This window comes from Arvicola amphibius, chromosome 15 (assembly GCF_903992535.2).
Source record: "Arvicola amphibius chromosome 15, mArvAmp1.2, whole genome shotgun sequence".
In the NCBI taxonomy this organism is placed as follows: Eukaryota; Metazoa; Chordata; class Mammalia; order Rodentia; family Cricetidae; genus Arvicola; species Arvicola amphibius.
In genome coordinates, this window is record NC_052061.1 from 8,547,449 (window position 1) to 8,572,301 (window position 24,853).

Genomic DNA, 24,853 nt, shown 5'->3' on the forward strand with positions numbered 1-24,853 from the left:
TGGAAACCAATAAACTAAGCAACAGTGGGATTCCATTCTCCATCAGTGCTCTCCCCGCTCACTAGTTACTTACCGTGCTTAAAAACCCCAATAAGAAGTGACTTGTCAGCATCAAAATCCCACCACACAGCAGGAACCTCTGAGTGGTCTGGCTCTGGCACCCAAACATCAATGTCACTTAAAAACAGCACAAGATTATGAATTTTATAAATATGTATAAAGGAGGAAAAAGGTATAAATGATGTAATAGCAACAAAGATGCCATAAAATGACTAACATTATGCTCAACTAAACAAATACATTTTAGCAAGGGTTTTGCCTGGTTTCATGAGGCACAGTCTCCTCACTGTTACATACACAAAGTGCTTCAATGAAATGTCATGGCAGCAAGCAGTTCGGTTAAAAAAAAACATTTGGTTGAAATATTTTGTATATGAGAAAACTGGGCTTCAAAGGGGCAAAGGAAGTGCTTTGTGTTTCAAAACCAAGTTACATCTTTTGATAAGTCAGTTAAGATAACACTTTAAAAGTTAGGTTTTTTGATTTATAATTTAAACTATGAAAAGTAATACTTTTATATTTATACAACCAGTATTCTGATACAAAATGACAATTCAGATTATTTCAAACTCTTCTAATAACCACTAATCCTTTGGCAGGTTGGCAGTTTTCATGAAAGGGTTGGTGACAGCTCAAGAATCTCATGCAACCATGAGACTATTCTCCCTGAACTTTCTCCAAATAGCAGAAGTGACTCCATAAAATGACGTCAGCTGTAGGTGTGTTTATTTCTTTGTAGAGATTTAGAATATTGTATAGGTCAAAAGATACATTCCTAATGTTTAATTATTAGCATATACTGCTATATGTATGTGTATGCGTGTGCTTATGTTTCTGTGTACATGTGGGTGTATGTATGTGTGTCTGTGTGTGTTTAAATGTGTATGCTTGTATACATGTAGGTGTATGTGCATGTGTTTGTGTGTGCATATATGCAAGTTTGTGTACATGTGGATGTATGTGTGTGTGTCTGTGTATGTCTGTGTGTGCGCGTGTGTGTCCTGATATTCAGTAGTCAAAGGGGAAAAACAGAATGGAGTATACTGCAGAAAATAAAAGACTGAGATTTTGATACTTGATTTCATGAAACTGTCAATTTTTCTTTCTCTTTGTTTTTTGCTTTTTGAGACAGGGTTTCTCTGTGTAACCACTCTAGATGTCCTGGAACTCACTCTGTTGACCAGGCTAGCCTCAAACTCAGAGATCTGCCTGTCTCTGCCTCTCAAGTGCTAAGAATACTATAATACAAAGAAATACTATAATACAAAGCAATGCCATCTCTGTCTTGTCACTGGAATTTGCTACGTTAATTAGCAAAGACCTTTAGATTAACGTGCTAAATTTTCTGGTGATAACTACGTTCTACTAATAAAAAAGTTCTTTTTAAATTTGGCTATCATATACAGACAAGCTGGTTCACGTGCTCCTGGACTAGGCAAACACCCCTTCACCAGCAATAATCTTGAACAAGAAGACATAGACAATGAGAAAGTTTTCCATGTGCTTAAAAAAAAAAAGGATAAGCAGCTCACAGTTGCTTTCAGAAGTCTTTAGCGCATGGTGAGACGTGGGTGAAATGAACTTTATAAACTGACAGCACTTTCAGCAAATACTTTATTATATCTTTTCTATAAATAAGTCAAAACTGAAAATGTTTTAGCTTAGTAGAGAAAAAGAGAGAGACAATGATTTTCCTGCTATTTGTCAAAAACTGACAAAGAACATAGCTAACAGAAATCTTTATTTTGACGGAGTTTCTGACACAAGGGCAGAGACTCTGGGATCCCAGAAAGGAAAATTGTAGTAGAGGATCCCCTGTCTACCACCAGGTGGCGCTTGGTGTCCAGACAATTGTATAGACTGAGATTGAAAAAAAATGTTTCTGCTTGTGAAAACTTGGTTCACATTTGAGTGTCACATGACCATGAAGTGTTTGTAAACTGTTAGCAAAAGGGATATAAGACCGGCTTGCAACTATTGTTGATTTTTGGTGGTTCTTTGTTCTTTTGCTTTGTTTGTTTGTTTAAGGCAATTTCTTGCTATGTAGGCCACCAGGCTGACTAAGATTCACTATGTAGGTAGATCAGGCTGACCTGAAACTTGATCATTCTGCTTCAGCCTCCCAAGTGATTTATTTCTGTCTTTAAAAATCATTTGATGTTCTTGCATAAGGACTTCTTGAAGTTCCTTAGGTTAAATCCTTCATTCAAATAACTAAAATGAATTAAAATGGATGCCCCTAGCTTTGTAAAGAGGTACCTGCAGTAGTTTATGATCAATGACAAGGTATGTTACTAGTAGAATATGTGCCCCAAAAGACTGGGAGAGATGGAAAGAGAGTCTTAGTCCACACCAACTAAGGAAAAGGAGGGGGCCAAACAGAAAAATGAGAAAAAGAGAATATTCTAAGCAAGAATAATCAATGCTGGGACCTGCAAGAAATGTAGTTTTGAAGTAAGAAAGAGATGCAGGCATGAGATAGAGATCTGAAAGCATGAACACAGAAATAAAACATAAGCCACTAAAATGAAAACCCCCAAATAATTAAAGCTAAGTGCTAAGTGCTATGTGATAGTTAAACTTAATATCAAGTTGATGTGCTCTGGAATGACCCAGGAGAAGAGCCTGTGTGGGATTATTTTGACTGTGTTAAGAGAGGGGAAGACCTACTCACTGTTAGTGACACCATTCCCTGTGCTTGGATCCTACACTGTATAGAACAAAGTGAGCTAAACACGGGTGATCAATATTTTGTGCTTCCGGGCTGAAAATGTAACATTGTCAGCTCCATCAAGTTCCTGCTGTTCTCCCTGACATGATGAATATATACTTTTTAAAAGAAGTCTAAGTTGGGCTGTGGTGGCACACACTTTAATCCCAGCACTCAGGAGGCCGAGTTCAAGGCCAGCCTGGTCTACAAAGTGAGTTTTAGGACAGCCAAGGCTATACAGAGAAACCCTGTCTAGAAAAAGGAACGAAAGAAAGAAAAGAAAAGAAAAGAAGGAAGGAAGGAAGGAAGGAAGGAAGGAAGGAAGGAAGGAAGGAAGAAAACAGTCTATGAAATCAAAGAGAGTACTAATATGGTAGAGGAGATACTGAGTTCAAAAGTGATGCATTTGGTGTACAAATTTAAATTTGAAGATGAGGGAGATATAAACTTGATAAAATCCAAAGAGAAGTAGATTTATTTTTAAATGGGAAAGTAAAGGAATAATCAATGGAACAGTGGCTAGGAAAATCAGTCATAGGCCAAAGGAAAAGAGGCAATTAGTTAATAAATATTTATTGAGTACTTAGTATTTTAAGATTCCCAGTTCCATCTGGGGAAGGGGAGTGCTGGGAACTGGACCTAGGGCCTCATGTGTTAGGCAAGTGCTCTACAGCAAACTATAACCACAGCCAAAGAAGATAATGGATGAGAATGCAATGATTAATAAAACAGCAACTTAAATTGCAATGGAAGAAAAAGTTTTGAATAGTAAAAAATATCAAGAGGCATTAAAATAAAGTAGCGAATGATTAGAGGGATGTTTTAGATGATATGGACAAGAAGGCCTACTTGAGGGTAACAGTGAACTGAATTATATGAATGGAGATTCTTTTCTTTTAACTTTATGTGTATGGGTGCTTTGCCTGCGTGTATGTCTGCATACCACTTAGGTACTCTTGGTGGCCAGAAGAAGGTGTCAGCTTCCCTGGAACTGGAGTTGAGGAGTGCTATGAGCTGCTAAGCAAGGGCTAGAATCTAACCTTGGGTCCTCTGAAGAACAGACAGTGCACTTAACTGCTGAGCAAACTCTCCAGTCACGTGAATGGACAGTTCTTTGGGAGATCTGGACAAAGCATATTTGGACCAGAACAACACAGTATAAGCTTGACCTGTTGGATGAACAGAAACAACAGAGTGGCTGGAACACTGTAGGTAAGGGACAGAGCAAAAGAAGAAAGAGAATTATGTAGGGTTATTTTAGGTTATCTAGAACTCAAATTCTGTTTTAAGAAGACATTTTGAAGAGACATGCCACTGCTTTATGAAAAATCATTCTAACTGCTGTTTGAAGAATAGAGTGTTGAGAGTTTTCTGGAGGCAAGGATGATCAATTATTAGGTCTCAGCAAAAATTTCTAGCTAGGCTAGAAATTTAGTAGAGGAGAATGAAGGTGCTCACACTTGGTATGTTTTTCATGGAGCCAATGGGTTCTCCTTCATGAGAACGAGGGAAGGATACCCAAGAATCATACCATAGCAATATGTGATATGTTCAGTATGATGGAGCAGTCTTACATATGGGAATGGAAGGAAAGAATTGGTGGGTATAGGAAGTAACATGGATAAAGACTTGGTGGCTGTGTCATGAGCTATGCTATAAACATTTTGTTCATTCACTAAAAAGAAAGTTTAATTAGAGCAGGCTGATGGAAAGGGCAAAGAAAGAAGTAGAAACAGAAAACACAGGAGTCTGTCAAGAAGGGAATCATTAAAATGGAGCAGTAAGATACATATTATGAAAGTTATTTTCCTTTTTATGGTAAGTGAGTAAAATGGGCATGTTTATGCATGAGAGAGAAGGGAAGAAAGGGGAAAGAAAATGACTCAGGAAAGGAAGATTACTACAGGAGTAATGTTCTTAAATGAACAGAAGAGATGTGCTTCAAGGCATTAATTAGCAAAGGAGGTGCATTTTTACTGTTGCCTGAGGGGCAAGTAGGTAGAGATGGATGCAAGTAGCTCCTGACTGATTGTTTTTCTATGAAATATGTCACAAGGTCTTTATTAGACGTTGCTGGTTAATTGGAAGGTTTTGAGACACAGGTAGAAATAAATCCTCTTAAAAAGGAAGAAAAGAAATTTACTAGCCAAAGTTGTTAAATAGTCTGTACTTCATTTCATTTGATGCTGAATATGCATGGATTTGAAGTAAATCCATTCCCCCATTACAAGTTTTTTTTTTCCCTAGTCATGTTTAGCTCCTTAGAAAAAGGTAAGAAGTAGATTAAACTGAAGTTACAATGGGTATTTGATACAGAGAGATAGGCAAGCAATGAGGTTAAAGAATTCAGCTAATGTTCTGGAGAATAAAACTGAATAATGAGGGAAGGGAGGGGCATGACAAGGTAATGTCTAGTGAATGAGTGGTAAGAAGATGCTGTGATGAGGTTCAGGTCATATGACAAGCATCCAAGTGTTAGGGAGTTGAAAGGAGGGAGCAATGTTCAAAAGTCACACTGAGTGGGGAAGCAGGAGCAAGTCTACAAGTGGACATGTGATAGAAAGTTGACTGACTGTACAACAGAAACAGGTAAGGGTCCAGGAGACCAAGGTGTGGCTAGGGTCTCATGTGGCTGTTGTAATAGAAGAAAACAAGAAAGGAATGAGTTCAAGAAAGCTAAATTTTCTATTTGGAAAGCTGAGTTTACTTCTACTTAATGGCTTGCTTACATTTAGTTCCTGAAAATAAGGGGCTGAGCGGGCAGTTAATGTGTGTACAAGTACAAGTCTAAACAGATGCTGTCGAGAATAAAGGAGAAACTAAAGCACGCGTATTCAAGGGAAAATTCCTACTGGATTCTCATCTACGCAGCAAAGCATAGTCTCACTCTGTTCACGGACACCATGAGCTGATGAAGGATGAATATTCACTTTGTTTTTCTGAGTGCCCGAGTGTACTCAGAATTGGTCCTGGGCTCACAGAGGTGTGGATGGGTGGTAAAACACTTGCCTAGGATGCACAAGCACTCTGGGTTTGACTACTACAACACAAACAAAATAAAATAATCTAGGCCTATTCCTGAAGAAATGAATGAACCACTTATTTCATGCATGTCTATCTGAATGGCATCTTGGCTACATACAAATCTTTTTTTTTTTTTTTTTTTTTTTTTTTTTGGTTTTGGTTTTTTCAAGACAGGGTTTCTCTGCAGCTTTAGAGCCTGTCCTGGAGCTAGCTCTTGTAGACCAGGCTGGCCTCGAACTCACAGAGATCCGCCTGCCTCTGCCTCCCGAGTGCTGGGATTAAAGGCGTGCGCCACCACCGCCCGGCTTACATACAAATCTTTAAATTACTACTACCACTCCTGTTGTTGCATTTTATAACAGAGCAAAGGATGAGAGTAACAGAAGAGAGGCAAGGGTCGATTCTCTGTGGCAGGGGAATTTATCCACTGAAGGAAAGAGCCACTTACTATGCAATTTTCTTTCATTGTATGGTTTTTATTTTATTGTGTTACTGAAAAGTAAACAAAAATTTAAGTTACCTTGCATCAACTCCATCAAATACTTTTTGACACTCATTTCCAATGACTTCTTGCTTCAGATAGTAAAGCATCCTTACACGAAGCAAAACTCTAAAATGAAATAAAATAAATCAAAGGAGACAAAGATATTAGTCACTAAAAAAAATATATTTTTCATTTTGTTTTGTTTGGTTGTTTGAGAGAGGATGTGCATGTAGCTTTGGCTTGCCTGGAGCTCAGAGTAGAACATGCTTGCCGTGAACTCATGGATGAATTCTCTTGCATTGCCTTCCAAGCAGCAGAGTATAGGCATATTTATTCCCTTGCTTATATAGAGTCTTTCAATAATAGAGTAATAATTATGTGTGGTTAAATAACTCTCATTACTGATGATATACAAAAGATACTGCAAAATCTTCACAGTGGTCACTATTTACTGCCAGGGGACAGAGGAGTTTATCTGGAGATTAGGTATATTTGGTGGTAAAAATATATAAGATGCTTCATGATTGCTCGAAGATACCATTTGAAGTTAACAATCTCAGCCCATCCCATCACTAGACTAGAAAATGACTGTGTAAAGCACTGGTTCTCCACCGCCCACCACCTACTTGTTGCAGTGGTGCTTTACATGCTTTTTGTAGCCTTCGTCTTGAAGGAGCTGCTCAGGATTATACTTCCGAAGCCACTCTGCTTTCTGTATATCAAAGGAGCTTGTCTGAGTCTTTACTTTCTTCCCCTTTCGGCCCCTAGGCACAGGAGCTGAGAGACCTGTTAAGATGAAGGTACACATGAAAGAACTTGTATAAAAAGCTATGATTTGAAAGATTTTCCAATACAAGAAATTGCTAGAGACTTTCCGGGCTCACTGAAGGTTACTGAGGTCTTTAGCACATTAATGGCAACAGAACTGACAAAATAACAAATCAAATACAATTCAAGATGGTTTTATAAAAATTAAGTCAAATTTCACAAATGAGGCAATACTTTATCCCAAATTCAATATTCATGCTGGATTCCTTCGGCTTTGTAACCTTTCCCCCTCTTTTACCATTGATTCACTAGTTATCAGAAATGTATCTGTCCTTTGGCATTTCAGGATTTGCTTTATTAATAACATGGAATGGTCTAACCTTAAGAAAGCTAAAGTCATTTTTATGCCCTCGAGAGTTTTACTATGAATTTCTTTAAAGAAAAAAAAAGCATCACTGTTCATGTTGATCATGTGCCACATTTGCTCAATTTTCCAGGAAAGGGAATCAACTACATCTGAAGCTTACACAGTCTTCTCTGGCCTACTGCACTCATCTACCCCAGAAACCAGCAACACTGGAACTGAGGCTGGCTCCTTGCTTATTATCAAAACATATTCTTATGAAATATTTTGTTCTATAGAGTTGAGCAAGCTTAATACTTCACATTTCCTCCTTTATTTTATGCATGGCTTTTAGGGAAGAACATAATCATATTTCTGTGATTCGTTCACTTCTACCTAAAGGATAGTTCTTCAAATTAATTAATTTGTCTCTCTACTGACCACTTCATCCAAAACAAATACTTGTTGCACTGCTATCTTGGAAGTGTGAACGGTTACAACACTACTTTGCAGTGCCTATTAAACTTGTAGCCGTTTAATTAATTAAATCTATAGTCTATGTCTGTCTAGCTAGTTAGAATGTAAGGTGGAGGAGCTCAGTGATAGTCTCTATTTCTTTTTATAACATGTACATTGGCCAAGAACATACTAGACAGTCAATAAATATTTTGTGATTTGAAAGAACAAAACTATAACTTTAAAAGCACAGTCATTTTTCATTTTTGTAGAAAATGTAATCTTTTTATGGTCAAAATTTATTTTATTCTGAAATGTACATTCTGTTAGCAAAGCTGTAGAGAAAACTTTTTGCATATACCACTGATAATACTGCAAACTCGTCAGTGGACACACAGCCACACGGCCATATTGTGACATACTGTGAGGCCATCAATGTGCAAAGTGACACAAGCTTAACAGGAATATGAAGAAGCCCCAAGCCATAATACTGGCATTTTCTAAAGCTTGATTTTTGACTGTAAAGGTTAAGTTTTTTAATACTATCTGTATTACTTTGAAATTTTAGACAAAAGTACATTAAGTATTATTTATATAAGAAAACTTTTTAAAGAAAAAAAATATACTTGCCTAAATGATTTTGTAGCTCACGTGTCTGGCCATCTTCAGTGGGAGTGATGAGATCCCATATAAAGCCTTTAATTTTCTCATCACCTCGATAATGAACTAGGCAATAAGCCAAAAGAGCTCGGCAAATGATTTCTACATCGTGTTCATTCAGTTGCCTTTTAAAACGCCCATGAGACAAAATCTCTCTCCATCGGCCCCACCTGGTTAAAAAAGGAGCAGTCACGGGAATATTTACTTACTTCTGAGCAAAAGAAAAAAAAAAACTCATGCATAAAAGCCAGGAAAAAGAAAAGAATTTGTCATTATAAGGATTTACTAAAGGCTTCTCTTGTATACAGAGAAAAGAGGGAAGAAGAGTAACTTTCAATATATCTTACTCAGTGACAGAGATACTATCTGCTTTGAATTACTGAATGTGCAGATTTCAGAACAAGGAGCTTGACAATAGTGATTCAAATAGTGTAAATACAGGAAGATAATATATGCTAAACACAGATTTGTGATAATTAAAAATAAATGTTATTGATTTTAATAAGATGATTGAAAATAGTATATATTTAAGTTTACATATAATTGTTCATAACAAATACTAAAAATAACATTTTACCCATAAACCAGCAGGTTTTTCTCAACTCTAAAGCATTCAGTTCTTCCATAGCCACTGGACCGGTCACAGGGTCTCCGGAGTTTGGGTTTTTCTTCTCCTTCACTTTCAGCTTCAGATAATTCAGCCAATTCATCTTTTGTGGCACTAAAGGGTCTGGTTTGCTTCCTAATTCTTGGGGTGTCGATAACTAAACTGTTCTGTAAAAGTTAATGTTATATTTAGGGAAGGTACTTTAACAATTTTATTTACAGTAAAACTATTTTCACTTTTTAAATTATAGAAACAGGGGCTGGAGAGATGGCTCAGTGGTTAAGAGCACTGGTGTTCTTCCGGAGGTCCTGAGTTCAATTCCCAGCAACCACATGGTGGCTCACAACCATCTGTAATGAGATCTGGCGTCCTCTTCTAGCGTGCGGGCATACATGGAGGCAGAATGTTGTGTACATAATAATGTTGTATACATAATAAATAAATAAATTATAGAAATACAAATAGTAGTAGAAAGAAAAAATAAGTAAAAGATCTACTATTGTATCAAGTCAACTGAAGATACCTTCTTTTAAAACTGTTATGATGCATATATAGTTTTCTGACATTACATTCATGGAATAAAAACAATTGGTATTTTCTGGGATTAGTAAAAAAATTATTGACTTTACAGTAACTGTTCTGGTGGAAGTTCCACCCCAAGCCCCTCCCCCATTTCTCTCCAAGCCATGCTGCATCTCAGAAAGCTTGCCAAATGATGACCCCTAACCCAGGGATGCTCAAGGTCACTCCAACAGGGTATTTAAACTGGCCCCCAGAAAACAGACATGTGGTTTTACAGTCTCACTTATCAGTCTCCTCTCTGGGGTTTTGGGAGCATTTTATCCACTAAACCTGGCTTTTTCTAATTCAGTCTGATTTGGTCTCATTTGGATTGATGCATAGGCAGAGGGTTTTTGGGGGTAGAAAATTTTCAATAACTAAAGTATATTTTAGACTCAATTTCAACTTCATGATTTGTTTATTAAAACAGAAAACTTAATTTGGATTGCTTTCAACTTTAGAATAAATGATGCTGAAGTAAATCTTTTTTAAATAAAATGAATAGTAATTGAGATACTGGTCAAATGTTAATATTTTGAAGAACTAGAAACATAATTACAGAATAATTATACTAATATATAAAAAGGCAAAGCAGTGTCTCAGTCCCTCATGACCAATTCAGCTTAACTCATTCAATCAACTCCTGTGTTTGCCTCTAATATAGGTACTATTGATACAAATATCAGTAAAATAGTTTCTGTTTAAAAGGAATCCAAAACTTTGGCAGTCAAATAAATATGTTAAAAATAAATACTATTCAGGATATGTTTTACAATATAAGAAGAGTACAAAAGTTGGCTGGAAGTTAAAGTATAAAGGATTTTTAAAGAATTAGAATTTTACAAGGTAGTAAATATCATGATAAGAAAGGAAACAAGGGGCAGGAAATACCATCAGAAACTTAGGAAAGCCCTAGAGCAGAAAAGGATACATAGTAGCAGAGGAAGTCAGGTTCAGAGAATAAGGGTCCTTGGACAGTGCACTGTACTTAAAGAATACATGTGTAATGATGTGATCGCTTGTTACACAGCAATCTTTGCTAAATTTCTCTGGCATAAAGTTAATAGTTTTGCTTATCTAACATATTTTAGAGAGTTTACATTGAGAACAGAAATATCCTTTGTTTTTTATTAAAAATTTATTTATTTATGTATTTTATGTATATAAAAGTGTCATGCACTCCTGCATGACAGAAGAAGGAATCTAGTCCCATTTTAGATAGCTGTGAGCCACCACGTGGTTGCTGGGAATGAACTCAGCACCTCTGGGAGAGTTGAGCTGTCTCTCCAGATGTGTCATCTTTCCAGCCCCATTTGTTTCCTTAATCCACTAATTTTAAAATTAGTACCATAGTGAATTAGGAATGATGTTACATTCCCCTCATTTACTCTTCATTTATTAATTGGAATTTTTTTTTTTTTTTTTTTTTTTTTTGGTTTTTCAAGACAGGGTTTCTCTGCAGCTTTTTTTTTTTTTTTAGAGCCTGTCCTGGACCTAGCTCTTGTAGACCAGGCTGGACTCGAACTCACAGAGATCCGCCTGCCTCTGCCTCCCGAGTGCTGGGATTAAAGTAATTGGAATTTTTATAAGGAAGAATTCTGTTTTCCTTTTCCCTAGTTTTTTTCTTCTTCATTTTCTTTTTTTTCAACTGTTTTGTATTTAAATAATGTTTCAGGTCTTTTAAGTTCTTGATGAATTTCTATATAACACAAATATTAACCTTCATATGTACGTCTGCCACAAATAGTTACCAGAATGAAAGCACTTTCATAAATACTTACCCTGCCACTGATGGCATCTATATCTATTTCTGCTTTTTTAGCCCATTTTTGCCAGAAGTTGGGATCATCTAAGGAAATATCTGTCCGGTTTCCAGATGCTACAAAACTTGCCTGAAATATATAACAGCAAGTTGTTAAAATACTTAAGACATTAAAAAGACCTTTGAAAATAAACTATCATCTCTTTGCATTTACTGTGTACAAAATTTGAATTTAGCATACATACAAACACTAAAGTCATGTTCCAATACAGTGGCCTTAAATATAAGAGCATTTGTTCAAAGCAAATGTTTTTAAAGCCAACACAGACTATAGTTTAGGAGCAGAAAAAAAGTTACTATTGTGGGTTAATTTGATAGTTTTCAATAATAATTACTTTTTGGTAGGAAATGACATAAGACAGAGGCATACTTTCTAAAATGCTATAGGAGAATTAAAAAATTATGGTAGAATTAGCCAGGTGTGGTAGCACATGCCTTTAAATCCCAGCACTCGGGAGGCAGGGGCAGGCTATCTCTGTAAGTTTTAGGCCAGCCCGATCTACAAAGTGAGTTCCAGGATATCAGGGCTAAGTAAGAGAGACCTGTCGCAAAGAAACAAACAAACAAGAAACCCAAAAAACAAAAACAAAAAAAGACAAAGCAGCAGCAGCAGCAACAGCAGCAATTATGATAGAATTTAATTTATGAGCTGGCAAGATAGCACTTGGCTCCCCCTTAGCAAATAAATAATTAAAAATTTAAATTACATATTTGTTTTTGTGTGGTATGTGTTTGTGTTTGTGGGCTACAACAGAGTATGCACATGTGGTGGTCAGAGGTCCCACTATACCTTTTTTTTTTTAAGTTATTTTTATCTTATGTGCATTGGTGCTTTGCCTGCATGTATGTCTGGGTGAAGCTGTTAGGTCCCCTGGGAGTGGAGCTACAGACAGCTGTGATCCACCATGTGGGTGCTGGGAATTGAACCCAGGTCCTCTGGAAGAGCAGCCAGTGTTCCCAAGTTGTGGTGATCCCAGTCATAAAATTATTTCACTGCTACTTTATAACTGTAATTTTGTTACTAAATATCTGATATGTAAGATATCTGATATGTAACCCCCAAAATGTTGAGAACCGCTGCTCTATAGAACCCTGACAGACCCTCACTGTGTGTTACTGTAAGAAGAAACCAAACCGAAGAAATTTTGAATAGAATTTCTATTTTAAATAGGAGTCAAATAAATTTTTTTTTCTTTTTTCGGTTTTTCAAGACTTCCCTGGGTTGCTGACATCACTGACATCCTGGTTAGGAAGTTCAGACATAAATGGGGGCAAGCAACCCTGCCACACTCAAGTAAACGAACCAACGAAAACAAGATAAGTGTATCACATTGGGAAATATTCTTAGGAAAGTCCCATATCCCTGAATCCTGGTTGGTAGAAAATATAACTGTAACTTGGCACAGATGTTTGTGGTTTTCAGGCTTACTACATTATGCTTGTGTGTGTGTGTGTGTGTGTGCAGTTCAGCTCCCAGGTCTATTTGGTGGCCATGATTGATTGATCAGTAGCAGCTTGATTACAATAAATTTTGTTTTCTGCATTTACTTGGTGTATGAGTTGAGTTGTCTCCAAGCAGACCCCATAATATTACCTTAGCAAATGTTGACCCACGTCCTTCTGATTCAATTGTGATAGTTTTCGTTCGACGGAGTAAAATCTGGTCAATATCCTCTTCACAGAACTTAGAGCCTTCATCTTCCTCCTCCATAATGGCACCATATGCACCTCTTCGAAGCAGGTCTTCTATTTCCTTTTTGGAAAGTTGCTGAATCTAAATAGAAAAAAGGGTATATCTAGAAATTACAGTATTTTAAAGGTCACAAAATATGGAAACTACCCCTAATGAACACTAAAAACATGCAGTGTCTTATTTTGGGCTTGGGCCACACACGAGAAAGAATTCCCTAGAATAATATATTGAAGTTACTATTTTTTTGCTGTTTTAGAAATATAAACTACCACCTAACTAAAATGGTTTCAAGTAAATCAATGCCCAAAGGTCAAACAATTTCCACTTTAGTACTATGATTCTATATTAGGCAAAATATTTAAGACAAAACAACAACAAACAAACAAACCCACAATCCATAATATGTAACAAGACAGAGCCAGTGTTAGAAGCTGGTAATTAAATTTTTAACAACTAAAAATCTTCCTGAATTCTACTAAGTTAAACATGATCCAGATGTCCTCAGAAGTAAACACGCCTGTCTCAGGAAGATTCTTATGGCCCAGCAGTTGTTCTGAAGCTACATACACAGAAGAAAAGGAACTCAAAAGTACCAGCTAAGCATGTCTCCACTATGAAGAGGACATTGTGCACAAACCGTGAACAAGACAGTGAGCGTAAGACAAAAGTGTACATACCCCACTGACAGTGCCGTCTCTTCCGCTCATGCTCTGTAACACAGCTTTGTCTAGGCCCAGTTTCAAGCTGGCTCGATCAAACATCTCTCTCTCATACGAGTTACGAGTTACTAATCTGTAGACTTTAACTGCTTTGTTCTGCCCAATTCTGTGACAACGAGCTTGGGCCTAAAGAAAATGAAAAGTTACAGATTATCTTTCACAAAATGCATGTGACAGTAAACTATATACACAAAACAAGAAAGCATATGAATAGTTTTTGATATGATGAAAAATAATACCACTACTGGAGGTAAATTAGGTTTTAAAATTGTACTTATAAATCATTTAAGGGTTATTATGTTTTTAAGTTAAGTTAGATCAATCAGGATATTTATTTGTCTGTGTGTATGTAATGTGGGCAAGTGTGTGCCAAAGCACAAGTATAAAGGTCAGAGGATAACTTTTGGGAGTTGGTTCTCTCTTACTATGTGGGTCCTGGAGATTAAATCATGCTGCTAAGCTTGGAAGCAAGAGCCTTTATCCACTGAGCCATCTTGCCAGCCTGGATTATTGTATTTTAATGGGGATGTTATTTGGCAACCCTTATTAGAAATCCAAAATCCTAGCTGAGTGTGGCAATTCACATCTGTAATCTCTGCCTTTGGGAAGTCAGTCTGAGGTACATAGTGAGTTTAAATCAGTCTGACCACAGTAGGACAAACACTACCCTCACCTCACCACCACCACTGCCAAAACAAAAATCAAAACAAACAAACAAAAAAATCCCAAACAAACAAATTCAAAATAAACAAAAAAATCATACCGGGTATGTTGGCATCTGCCTTTGATTCCAATAGCTGGGAAGCAGAAGCAGGAGAACCTCTGTGAGCTTTAAAGACAGCCTGGTCTACTTAGTGAGTTCCAGGCCAACCAGGGACACATAGTGAAAACTTGTGACTCCAAGTAAAATATTCAAAATGACAATAAATAAAAATTATAACAATAAATTTAATAAAATTTGAAATTTTCTGAGTATAAATATGATATAGTAAATGGGAGAGATATTATGTAGTCTATAAAGGTAGATACTGTGTCCTATTATGGAATAATTTTTTTGTACACTGTGAGGATGCATCTTTGCAAAGGTGCCTTCTGATTGGTTTAATAAATGTGAAACAGCCAATAGCTAGGCAGGTAGAAGATAGGTGGAACTTGTGAAAATAAAGAGAGCCTGAGAAAGGAGGGAAGAGTCCAAAATAGAGGCAGTAGAATCAGGAGATAAACATGCTGTGATGAAAAAATGAATTGGCATGTGGTAGAAATATGAATTATTTTAAGTTGTAAGAACTAGTTAGTAATAAGCCTAAGCTATCAGCTGAGCACTTAAAATTAATAATAAGTCTCTGTGTGGTTATTTGGAAGTGAGCTAGCAGGACAGAAAACCTTGCCTACAGTGTCCTTCAATATGAAGAGATTGATTTAATCTATGCATTAATTTTGGATAAACTTTTGATATTTTGAACTAGATTAAACAAAAAGCAATTTAAAATGGTATCTTTGTGCTGGAGAGATGGCTCTGTGGTTGAGAGCAGTTGTCGCTCCGGTAGAGAACCTTTGGGGTCCCACAATAATGAACGACCATTCCTAACTCCTGTTCCATAGGACCTTACACACTCTTCTGAGGGCACAGTCACCCTCTTGGCAAACCTACATACACAGAGGCAGAATATTCACACACATAAAATAATAGAAATAAATCTAAAAGAAGTAATCATTATTAAACTTCGTATATACTTAATAATTCACTATATTTCATAGCTAGTCAAAATATTACTACACTTATAGTATAATTAAGATTACCATAAATAATAAACACAAATTTCACTTACAACTCACTTATAATTTGTCTTATTTCTCATTTCTTCCTAAATATATACCATCTGCAAATTTTGAGCCTTTCTAATCAGTTTTTGTTTTTCAAGACAGGGTTTCTCTGTAGCTTTGGAGCCTGTTCTGGAACTCATTTTGTAGACCAGGCTGGTCTCGAACTCACAGAAGCCCACCTTCCTCTACCTCCCAAGTGCTGGGATTAAAGGTAGGTATGTGCTGCCACACCCAGCCTCTGAACATTCTTTTATTTCTTTTTAATTTCTTATTTTTTTCTCTAATTGTACCAATAGTTTGTTTATGGGCATAACCTCTGAACAAACGTAATATAGTTTATTTTATGTAAATTTTTGCCTGCATGTGTATATATATATATATATATGTGTGTGTATATATATGTATGTGTGTATATATATAGGGGACACACATACACATATATATATATACATACATACATACATACATACATATATATATATATATATATATATATATATATATATATATGCACGATGTACATGCCCGGAACCCTCAGATGCCAGAAGAGAGCATCAGCTCCCCTGGACTAGTACAGATAGATATAAACCACAACATAGATGATAGAAATTAAACACAGGTCCTCTGCAAAACCAGCCAGTGATCTTAACTACTGAGCTATCTCCACCTCCAATCACACTTAAACATTCGTTTCTAGGAAGTCCATAGAAAGCTTAACTTTCAGGCCCTCACTATCTACAGCGTTTTGAACATAGATTTATTATGGCTCAATTTCATATATACTGTATGATGCCTGCATTACATTAGCACAAACGTACCTTATATAAAAGGAAATGAAATTCTCACATTTTAATTTTATCATGAGTAAGCTACAGTTAGAAGTAGAGCTTAAGTTTCTTACGTTTATAGGATGCGTTGGGGAGGCAGTGAGGCAACTCAGGCCTAGGACATCACATTTTATAAGAAACCATTCTTCCACTGAGCTAGGTGACCATGACCCATACTTTATTTTTGCCCCATATATTATTTTTTTGTTTTGTTTCTAAAGCTTTTTGAGACTGTGTTTCTGTATAGCCCTGGCTGCCTTAGAGCTCACTCTGTTGACCAGGCTGGTCTCAAATTCAGAGATATGCCTTCCTCTGCCTCCCGAGTGCTGGGATTAAAGGTGTGTACCACCATGTGGTTTTTCTTTTTTTCTTTTTCTTTTTGAGGCAGTTCTCACTATTTAGGCATGGCTGGCCTGGAGCTGACTATATAGACCAAAGTAACCTCAAATTCAGAGATTTGCCTGCTTTGGCCTCAGGAGTATTGGGATTCAATCATGCATTATGAAAATATGGCTTACCCCCATATTTTAAAGAACACAAATATTATGTTCAATTATTCATATATTTTCATAAGTCAGTAAGAAACACTAAGAAGTATATTTTATTATCACTAACTAAAATAACTAAAATAGTTTCACTATGTAATGGTGTTTCTTAAAGAAACACATGTTAGCCCGGCGGTGGTGGCACACACCTTTAATCCCAGCACTTGGGAGGCAGAGGCAGGCAGATCTCTGTGAGTTCGAGGCCAGCCTGGTTTACAAGAGCTAGTTCCAGGTTAGCCTCCAAAGCTACAGAGAAACCCTGTCTCAAAAAAAACCAAAAGGAAAAAAAGAAAGAAAAAGAAATACATGTTAATTTGCCTATATAAAAACAAAAGATGAGAATCACTAAGAAAAGTAGCATGAATTTTTTTAAAAATTACATTCCTTGTTAGTCAAGAAATTTATTACCTGGAGGTCATTTTGAGGATTCCAATCAGAATCAAAAATTATGCATGTATCAGCTGCAGTTAAGTTGATGCCCAGACCACCAGCCCGGGTGCACAGGAGAAAAACAAATCGATCTGAATCAGGCTTACTGAATCGGTCAATAGCTGCTTGTCGAAGATTTCCTCTGACTCTCCCATCAATTCGCTCATATAAATATCTATTTAAGTGAAAAGCAGAAAGTTTAAATGCTGAATATAGTGAAAATAAAGATATGGTCTATCAACGGCAAAGTCAGCGTCCTTGTACCACACTATGATTCTGCTATAAAATTAAGAAAGAGCATTATAAAAGATACTTTCTACATTTGAGACACAAGGAAACATAAAGATACTCTGAGAGGACTACACAAGAAGCTGTAAATGTCCCCATGGCATCCCCTCAGCTGATACAGCACGTTTGTGGAGGACAAGCTGGAATGCTGTACAAATCTCTAGTCATTACACCAAGGAATAATTTTAAAATCTGTTATCCTTCCCTATTTAACATTCAATTTTTAAAAAACAATTTATTTTTATTTCATGTGCATTGATATTTTGCCTACATATACTCAGATCTTGGAGTTGCAGACAGTTGCAAGCTGCCATGTGGATGCTGGAACCCAAACACAGGTCCTCTGTAAGAAGAGCCAGTGTTCAGCCATCTCTCCAGCCCCTAACATTCAGTTTTTAGTGCAAGACATCAAACACACATCATTTCAGAAGCTATCGCAGAAATTTAAATAGTATTCACTTGCCATACTTTCTTTGGTTCTTTCTACATATTTCTTAGATTTTTAGTACAAAACAGAACATGATTTCTAATGTTACTTATAGTTGAAAAAAACAAAACCCTAGGGTTTTCCATGAAATTCATCATTTGACATATCTGAAATCTGTTTGCACAGATTTATCTCCTTTTAAGTTCTTTATACAAGGCAATCAAGAAAATGTCATTATGAGGGGCTAGAGAGATGGCCCTGTGTTAAGTGATCTTGTTGCTTTTTGAGAAGACTGAGGTTCAATTCTCAGCAGTCACACCCACATCAGGTGGCTCACAACAGCCTCTACTTCCAGTGCCATGGTATCTGACTCCCTCTGGCCTCCTTGGGCACCTGCACACATGTGGTGCACATAAATTCACACAGACACAGATAAATACACATGAATAATAAATAATATTCAAAAAAAGAAAACGGAAAGATTTTTTAAGGGCCATATTGTGATACAATGATCTTCTATGGTATAAAATTAAGAGCAATACACATTTTAGTATGAGTTTACAGAAGTGGAAATACTGCTCAGAAATGCAGGGTCTCAGGTTTAAACCACAGTATTGCAAAGGAGAAAAAAAGAGTCATAATGGAGCGTAGAAGATTTTCTCAGTTGGCAAAGTGCTTGGTAAGCACATCTGTGGACTTGAGCTTCGATCCCCAGTATCCTAGTAAAAGTGATATCCAGGAACAGTAGGATGTATCTGTGATCAGGGCTAGGACGAGGAGATAGGAGGATCCTAGAGCTCACAAGCTAGTATTTTTAGACAATCAGTGAGCTCCAGGTAGCAACACAAACACACACATACATCACATATATAATATGCACACACTACACAAAGTAGCAATAAAAATGAACTACATAATCATATTAACATGAAAAAATATAAACCTTTACTAAGGTAAAGTGATAAAAATCTTTCATACTAAAATCAACGGTTAAAATTTCTGATTTCCTTTTATATGTTGATATGAGATTGAATTTTTAACAGTCTCATAAAATATACTAAGTGTGTTTTATTTCTCTAAATATCAATAATGTATTATTGTCATGAACCAAAACGGGAAATGGAATAACTAATTCATATTAAATAAGCCATAAAAGATAAAAATATAAACACATTTTATAAAGCATAAGAACAATTTACAAGTTCTAATTATACCAACAAAATAAAACAGAAAACATTACACTAAAGTTTATGAATCAGGTGAAATAAACAAAATAGTTTCGTACCTTTTATGGATGAGATAGTCTTCCAGGATGTCAAGGCAGCGTACCATCTGAGAGAAGATAAGTACTTTATGGCCTCCTGCTTTCATTTTGGGCAATAACTTATCAATGAGGACCAATTTACCAGCAGACTGGATCATTGCTTGCAGATGAAAATCAGAAGCAGATGGATTGTATGTATCTCGAAATTCCCCAAGTATTTTCTCCTCAGCACCTATAAAAGAAAGATGGAATAATACAAGCAATGAAAAATTTCAGGTGATTTCCAGCTGGTTTGAATGAGAATTGGTGTTCTTCTATAATTCGGTAATATACAACATTCTAGTGGCAACTATATTGTTTTTAATAGAATTATTTAAATTTGTGTCAAACCTCCCACAATATATCATTGTTAATTTCACTATAGATACAGAGAATATCTTTGGAATCTTTTGAAGTCTTTATATAAATTTTTGTTTGCTGAATAGTAAATAAGCATGTCTAGGAAAGACTGAATAAAACTATGGGCCTGCAGGGTGCAGTGGCTCATGGAAACCTGAAGCAAAAAGATTGCTTGTGCATTTGTCCCAGCCAGGCATTACCCAGCAAGACCTGACCTCCTATCCCACCCAAATCACCCCAAGCTGTCCTGGAACTCTAAGGAATTCTCTAAGATAAACTGAATTTCTAATCTTGTGACATGTGCTCAAAATAGTCTACAGCAAGTCATACTGCCTCTGACACCCAGACACTTGCAAGCCCTCAGAATAACATAAGAAAGTGATAACATGGGGCAGCTGCAAATTGATGCTTTGCTTCTTTACTGATTGCTATTTGTTGCAAAGGAATATGTCTGTTGCAATTCCTTTTAGATACCTTTGATAAGATATGGATGATTACAGCATTTCCTGAGCTCCATCATGGTGTTGACTAAGTTAGGTACATTAGTTTGTCCAGCTCCTTTGGATAAAAAGGAGAAGTTCTTCTCTAAAATAGCCCTATAGTATTTCTTTTGAATGTTGGTAAGTTCTACTTCAATAATTGTCTCTTCCTTAGGTGCCAATTTCTTTTCCACATCTTCTTTTAATCGCCTCAGCATCATTGGTTTAAGGATGGCCTGGAGTTTTTGTACCTGAGTAAAAGCATGATAGAAATGATAAATACCAGTATACATTCAATTATACATAAAAAGTAATTATAACAAAGGATTTGATGTGCTTATTTAAAAAACACAATAGGATACCTGTTCCTCTGTTTTCAGATCACCAAATTCTTGCATGAATGTTGATTCAGAAGGAAACCTTAAGGGTTCAAGAAAGTGAAGCAGGCTGAACAGTTCTTCAACTGTATTTTGGAGAGGAGTGCCAGTCAAGAGCACCTTGTGCTCCTACAGAAAATAAGAACACTTAGTACTAAAATTAAATGGAAGCTGATATAGGTTATTACATGTCCACTGAAATACTAGCAAGTAGTTTCTGACTACAATATTCACAAACTGATTACAATGCAACAATTTCCTCAAAATATTCAGCAATAATAACCCAATCAATTAAAAAAACCTCTTTGTCAATCTTGCAGTTTATCATTATCTATGTTATTTTTACCTATTCATGCCTATAAAAATTCTAAACATTTGAAGAACCATATTTTAGATGTTTTTAAGAACAAAAAAGTTTCTAATCTACATGGGAAGTAGAAAAAGACAAGATCTCCTGAGTAAATCGGGAGCATGGATATCATCAGACAGGGTAGAAGGGGAATGGAGGAGGAAGGGAGGGGAGTGGAGAAAAATATACAGCTCTATAAAGACAATAAAAAAATTTAAAAATAAATTGCAAAAAAGAAATTAAAATAAAGAACAAAAAGGTTATTTGTCTCTTTGTACTTGACATCAATGTGACAACAGGATCAAAGGAAGTTCACTTTTATAATTTGGATATGGATATTCAACACTTCACATGAAATTTGTTGACTCACTGAAGTTTTATAATCCAAATAAGTAAATGGCTGACTGGATTATGCTTTCAACTATAGAACTCCATCAAATTTTAAGGGAAAATAAGAATATTTTTATATTATTTAAAATTTGATTTGATAATAATTTTAAATTCCACATGTATATATTCATATCTCCAAATAAATATCTAATAAGAATAGTCTCAAAAGGCAGACCAATTTTACATTTTACAAAAATGTAAATATCAGAATGAAGAGTTGAACTGCATGCCCACATACATAAGGGGAAAAAGGGCACATTAACTTTTACTGTATGTGGTTCCTGCTCGCTTAAGCATTGACGCACTAATTATGTGGACAGTAATTAAAAATAAAAATGTTTAGAACATTTGCATTTAAAAGAAGCAAATAGGCAAACAATAATATAACCTTAAAAACCTCTATTATTCATTGTAGCAAACGCAATAAACATGTCAGAGTAGTGTCTTGGGGCTGGTGAGATGACTCAGGGCGTGACAGAGTTTGTGGTCAAGCTTGTCGGCCTGAGTGTGAGTCCCCAGAATCCCCACAGTGGAACTCCTCTATGTTGTCCTCTGACTCTATGTGTGTGCCATGAAAAAAATAGGCTTGAGGTTTTTTTTTATCGTAAATGATAGGAAAAATTTGGTGAAATGGCTTCTTTTTAAATTATTTCTTTTATTTTTTGAGGTTAAATACCATTTCTTCATTCCTTTTTCTCTCTACAAACCCTACCACATGCCTACCATGCTCTTGCTCAGGCTGTGCAATGCTACTAGCATGCACATTTTCAGAGCTGATGACTGGTACTGGATAACCAACTGCCACCTTCTTCCCTGGAGGAGACTATTTCTTCTCCCTGAGCATTCCTTAGTTGCCTGTGGTTCTTTGTGTGAGGTTGAGGCCTAGGGTCCTTCCTTCTCTATCTATTTGTTTAGCTCATGTTAAGGTAGTCAGTCATGTTGGTATGATATTATCAGTGTAGATTCTGACGTTATTAGGAGATACAGTTTTACAGAAAACTCCCTGTTCCTCTGGCTCTTACAATTTTTTCAACCCCCGCCCCCTCCACAATGATCCCAAAGCCTCAGATTCAGAAGTTCGATTGTAGATATATCTCTGGGGCTTGGTTCCAAAACACTGCATTTTGATTGTTTGTGGTTTTCTGTAAAGGTTTCCATCTCTTGAAAAGAGAAGGTTCCTGGGATGTGCAGTAGGAAATAGCTTTTTAATTAAGGAATTTAGGGTCTGAAATTTTGTGGCCTTATTTTTTTTTTCCAATAGTACATATCTACACATTTTCTTATTTTTATTTTTATTTTATGTGTGGGTGTTTTACCCGAATGTGTGTGTGCCACATGTAGGCCTGGTGTTACAAAGGCTAGAATAGGATGTAGGCTAAGTTACTGATGGTTGTGAGGCCACGCAGATGCTGTTAACTGAACCCGGGTCCTCTGTAAGAGTAACAGTGCTCTTAACTGTTGAGACATATCCCCAGGCCCTCTTTTAATTTTATAATTAAATTTAAAATTAAATCTGATCTTAGAAAGTGGTATGGTTGGTCTGCTCTTCCAGAGGACCTAGGTTCAATTCCCAGCATGCACAGGGCAGGTCACAACTGCCAAAATCTGACACTTCACAAAGACGTACAGGCAGGCAAAACACCAATGCTAATAAAATAATAAAAAATAAATTATTAAGGGCTGGAGAGATGGCTCAGTGGTTAAGAAAACAACTGGCTGCTCTTCCAAAGGTCCTGAGTCCAATTCCCAGCAACCACATGCTGGCTCACAATCATCTATAGTGAGATCTGATGCCCTTTTCAAGCAAAAGTTCAAGAAAGCACACATATACATAAAATAAATAAATAAGTCTTTAAAAAAAAGAAAGCAGTACGGTTTTATAACATGCTGATTAAGGCTAAATAAACAAAATATCTAAATTTGCAACACAGGATTAAAAATACCAATTCTATGCCAAGTGGTGGCAGCACATGCCATTAATCCCGGAATTTAGGAGGCAGAGGCAGGTGGATCTTTGTGAGTTCAAGGCCAGTCTGGTCTACAAAGTGAGTTCCAGGATAGCCAGAATGACACAGAGAAACTGTTTTGAAAACCAATAATAAAAAAAAAAAACAAAAACGCCACAATTCTATAAAACTTGAAAATGATATTTTAGCATTAGTTTTGAATCTTCATGTTCCTTCTAGTTAGTAAACCAAGTCAAAATAATACTTTAAGTTACTTACCAGATTCATGAGTTTCAGACCCTCCAGGAGTTTACAATTTTTATTTTTTAATCTGTGTGCTTCATCAATAATCACACACCGCCATTCAATTGCATTAAGTTCTCCACAGCCCCCGAGAATCATTTCAAAGGTAGTGATGATGGCTTGGAATCGGTAAGCTCCTCGAATGATACGCCCCTAGAAATTACCAAATACAATAAATATACTGGTAGAAAGTCTTAATTTCACTTTTGATTCCTATTAAATGGCATAAAATATATTAATAACGTTTTTACAAACTACTTTTCATTGACATTTTTACATGTGCAGATACTTAAGAGTGTCATTATTTAAAATATATTAGATAGCTGTTTAATAACATTGTCAAAACCCATAATTATGGGGCTGGAAGACAAGCTCAGTCAATAAGCACGTGCTCTACAAGCCTGAAAATATCAGTTCAATTCCTAGCACCTATGTAAAAAGTCAGCTCAGTGAGCTCAGTGTGGCTGCACCACGCAGGAGTAGTCAGGAAGAGGCTTGGGGGTAGAAGTCCAAGAAATCTAGCCTAATTGAGATCTGGGACAAAGAGAAACCCTGTCTCCAAGGGTGGATAGAGTTCCTGAGGATGACACCCAAGGTTATGCTCCAGCTTTCACAAGCCATGGACTTACACATGTACACATGTACACATACATACACACACACACACGTTGTAGGACAATATTTTTGTACACTGTGTGAAGATGTGTCTGCTTTATGTCACCTGCCTAAGGCATTTTCTGACTGGTTTCATAAAGAGTTGTATGGCCAATAACTAGAGAGGAGATGATAGGCAGGACTTCCAGAGAGAGAGGAACTCAGGGGAAGAATCAGGGAGGCTGAGATTTGCCAGCGAGATATGGACGAAGTCAGATGTACAGTATGGAGGAGAGGTAATGAGTCATGTGACAGAACACAGATTAATATAAATGGGTTAATTTAAGTTATAAGAGCTAATTGGGAACAAGCCTAAGCTAAGGCCAAGCTTTCATAATTTACAGTAAGTCTCCATGTCATTATTTGAGAGATGGCAGTCCAGAGAAAGACCTATTACATACACACAGCATGCCTACATATGTGTATTATTTAAACATATATACAA

The 24,853-nt window shown here is 36.4% G+C and overlaps 1 protein-coding gene across 7 annotated transcripts in view; it reads right to left on the reverse strand.

Annotated features, from left to right (window-relative positions):
* Window positions 1-24,853, reverse strand: part of Chd9 (chromodomain helicase DNA binding protein 9) — a 214,126-nt gene that overhangs the window by 34,895 nt on the left and 154,378 nt on the right. For all 7 annotated transcript variants that reach the window (XM_038312415.1, XM_038312410.1, XM_038312413.1 and 4 more), the window contains 13 exons: window positions 23,731-23,907; window positions 20,752-20,895; window positions 20,385-20,640; window positions 19,533-19,743; window positions 17,512-17,707; window positions 13,866-14,033; window positions 13,090-13,269; window positions 11,455-11,565; window positions 9,083-9,279; window positions 8,476-8,675; window positions 6,905-7,064; window positions 6,315-6,404; window positions 74-177 (listed from right to left, as the gene is read on the reverse strand). In XM_038312415.1, the coding sequence (XP_038168343.1) occupies window positions 74-177; window positions 6,315-6,404; window positions 6,905-7,064; window positions 8,476-8,675; window positions 9,083-9,279; window positions 11,455-11,565; window positions 13,090-13,269; window positions 13,866-14,033; window positions 17,512-17,707; window positions 19,533-19,743; window positions 20,385-20,640; window positions 20,752-20,895; window positions 23,731-23,907 (2,194 nt within the window). The remainder of the gene's footprint in view (window positions 1-73; window positions 178-6,314; window positions 6,405-6,904; window positions 7,065-8,475; window positions 8,676-9,082; window positions 9,280-11,454; window positions 11,566-13,089; window positions 13,270-13,865; window positions 14,034-17,511; window positions 17,708-19,532; window positions 19,744-20,384; window positions 20,641-20,751; window positions 20,896-23,730; window positions 23,908-24,853) is intronic.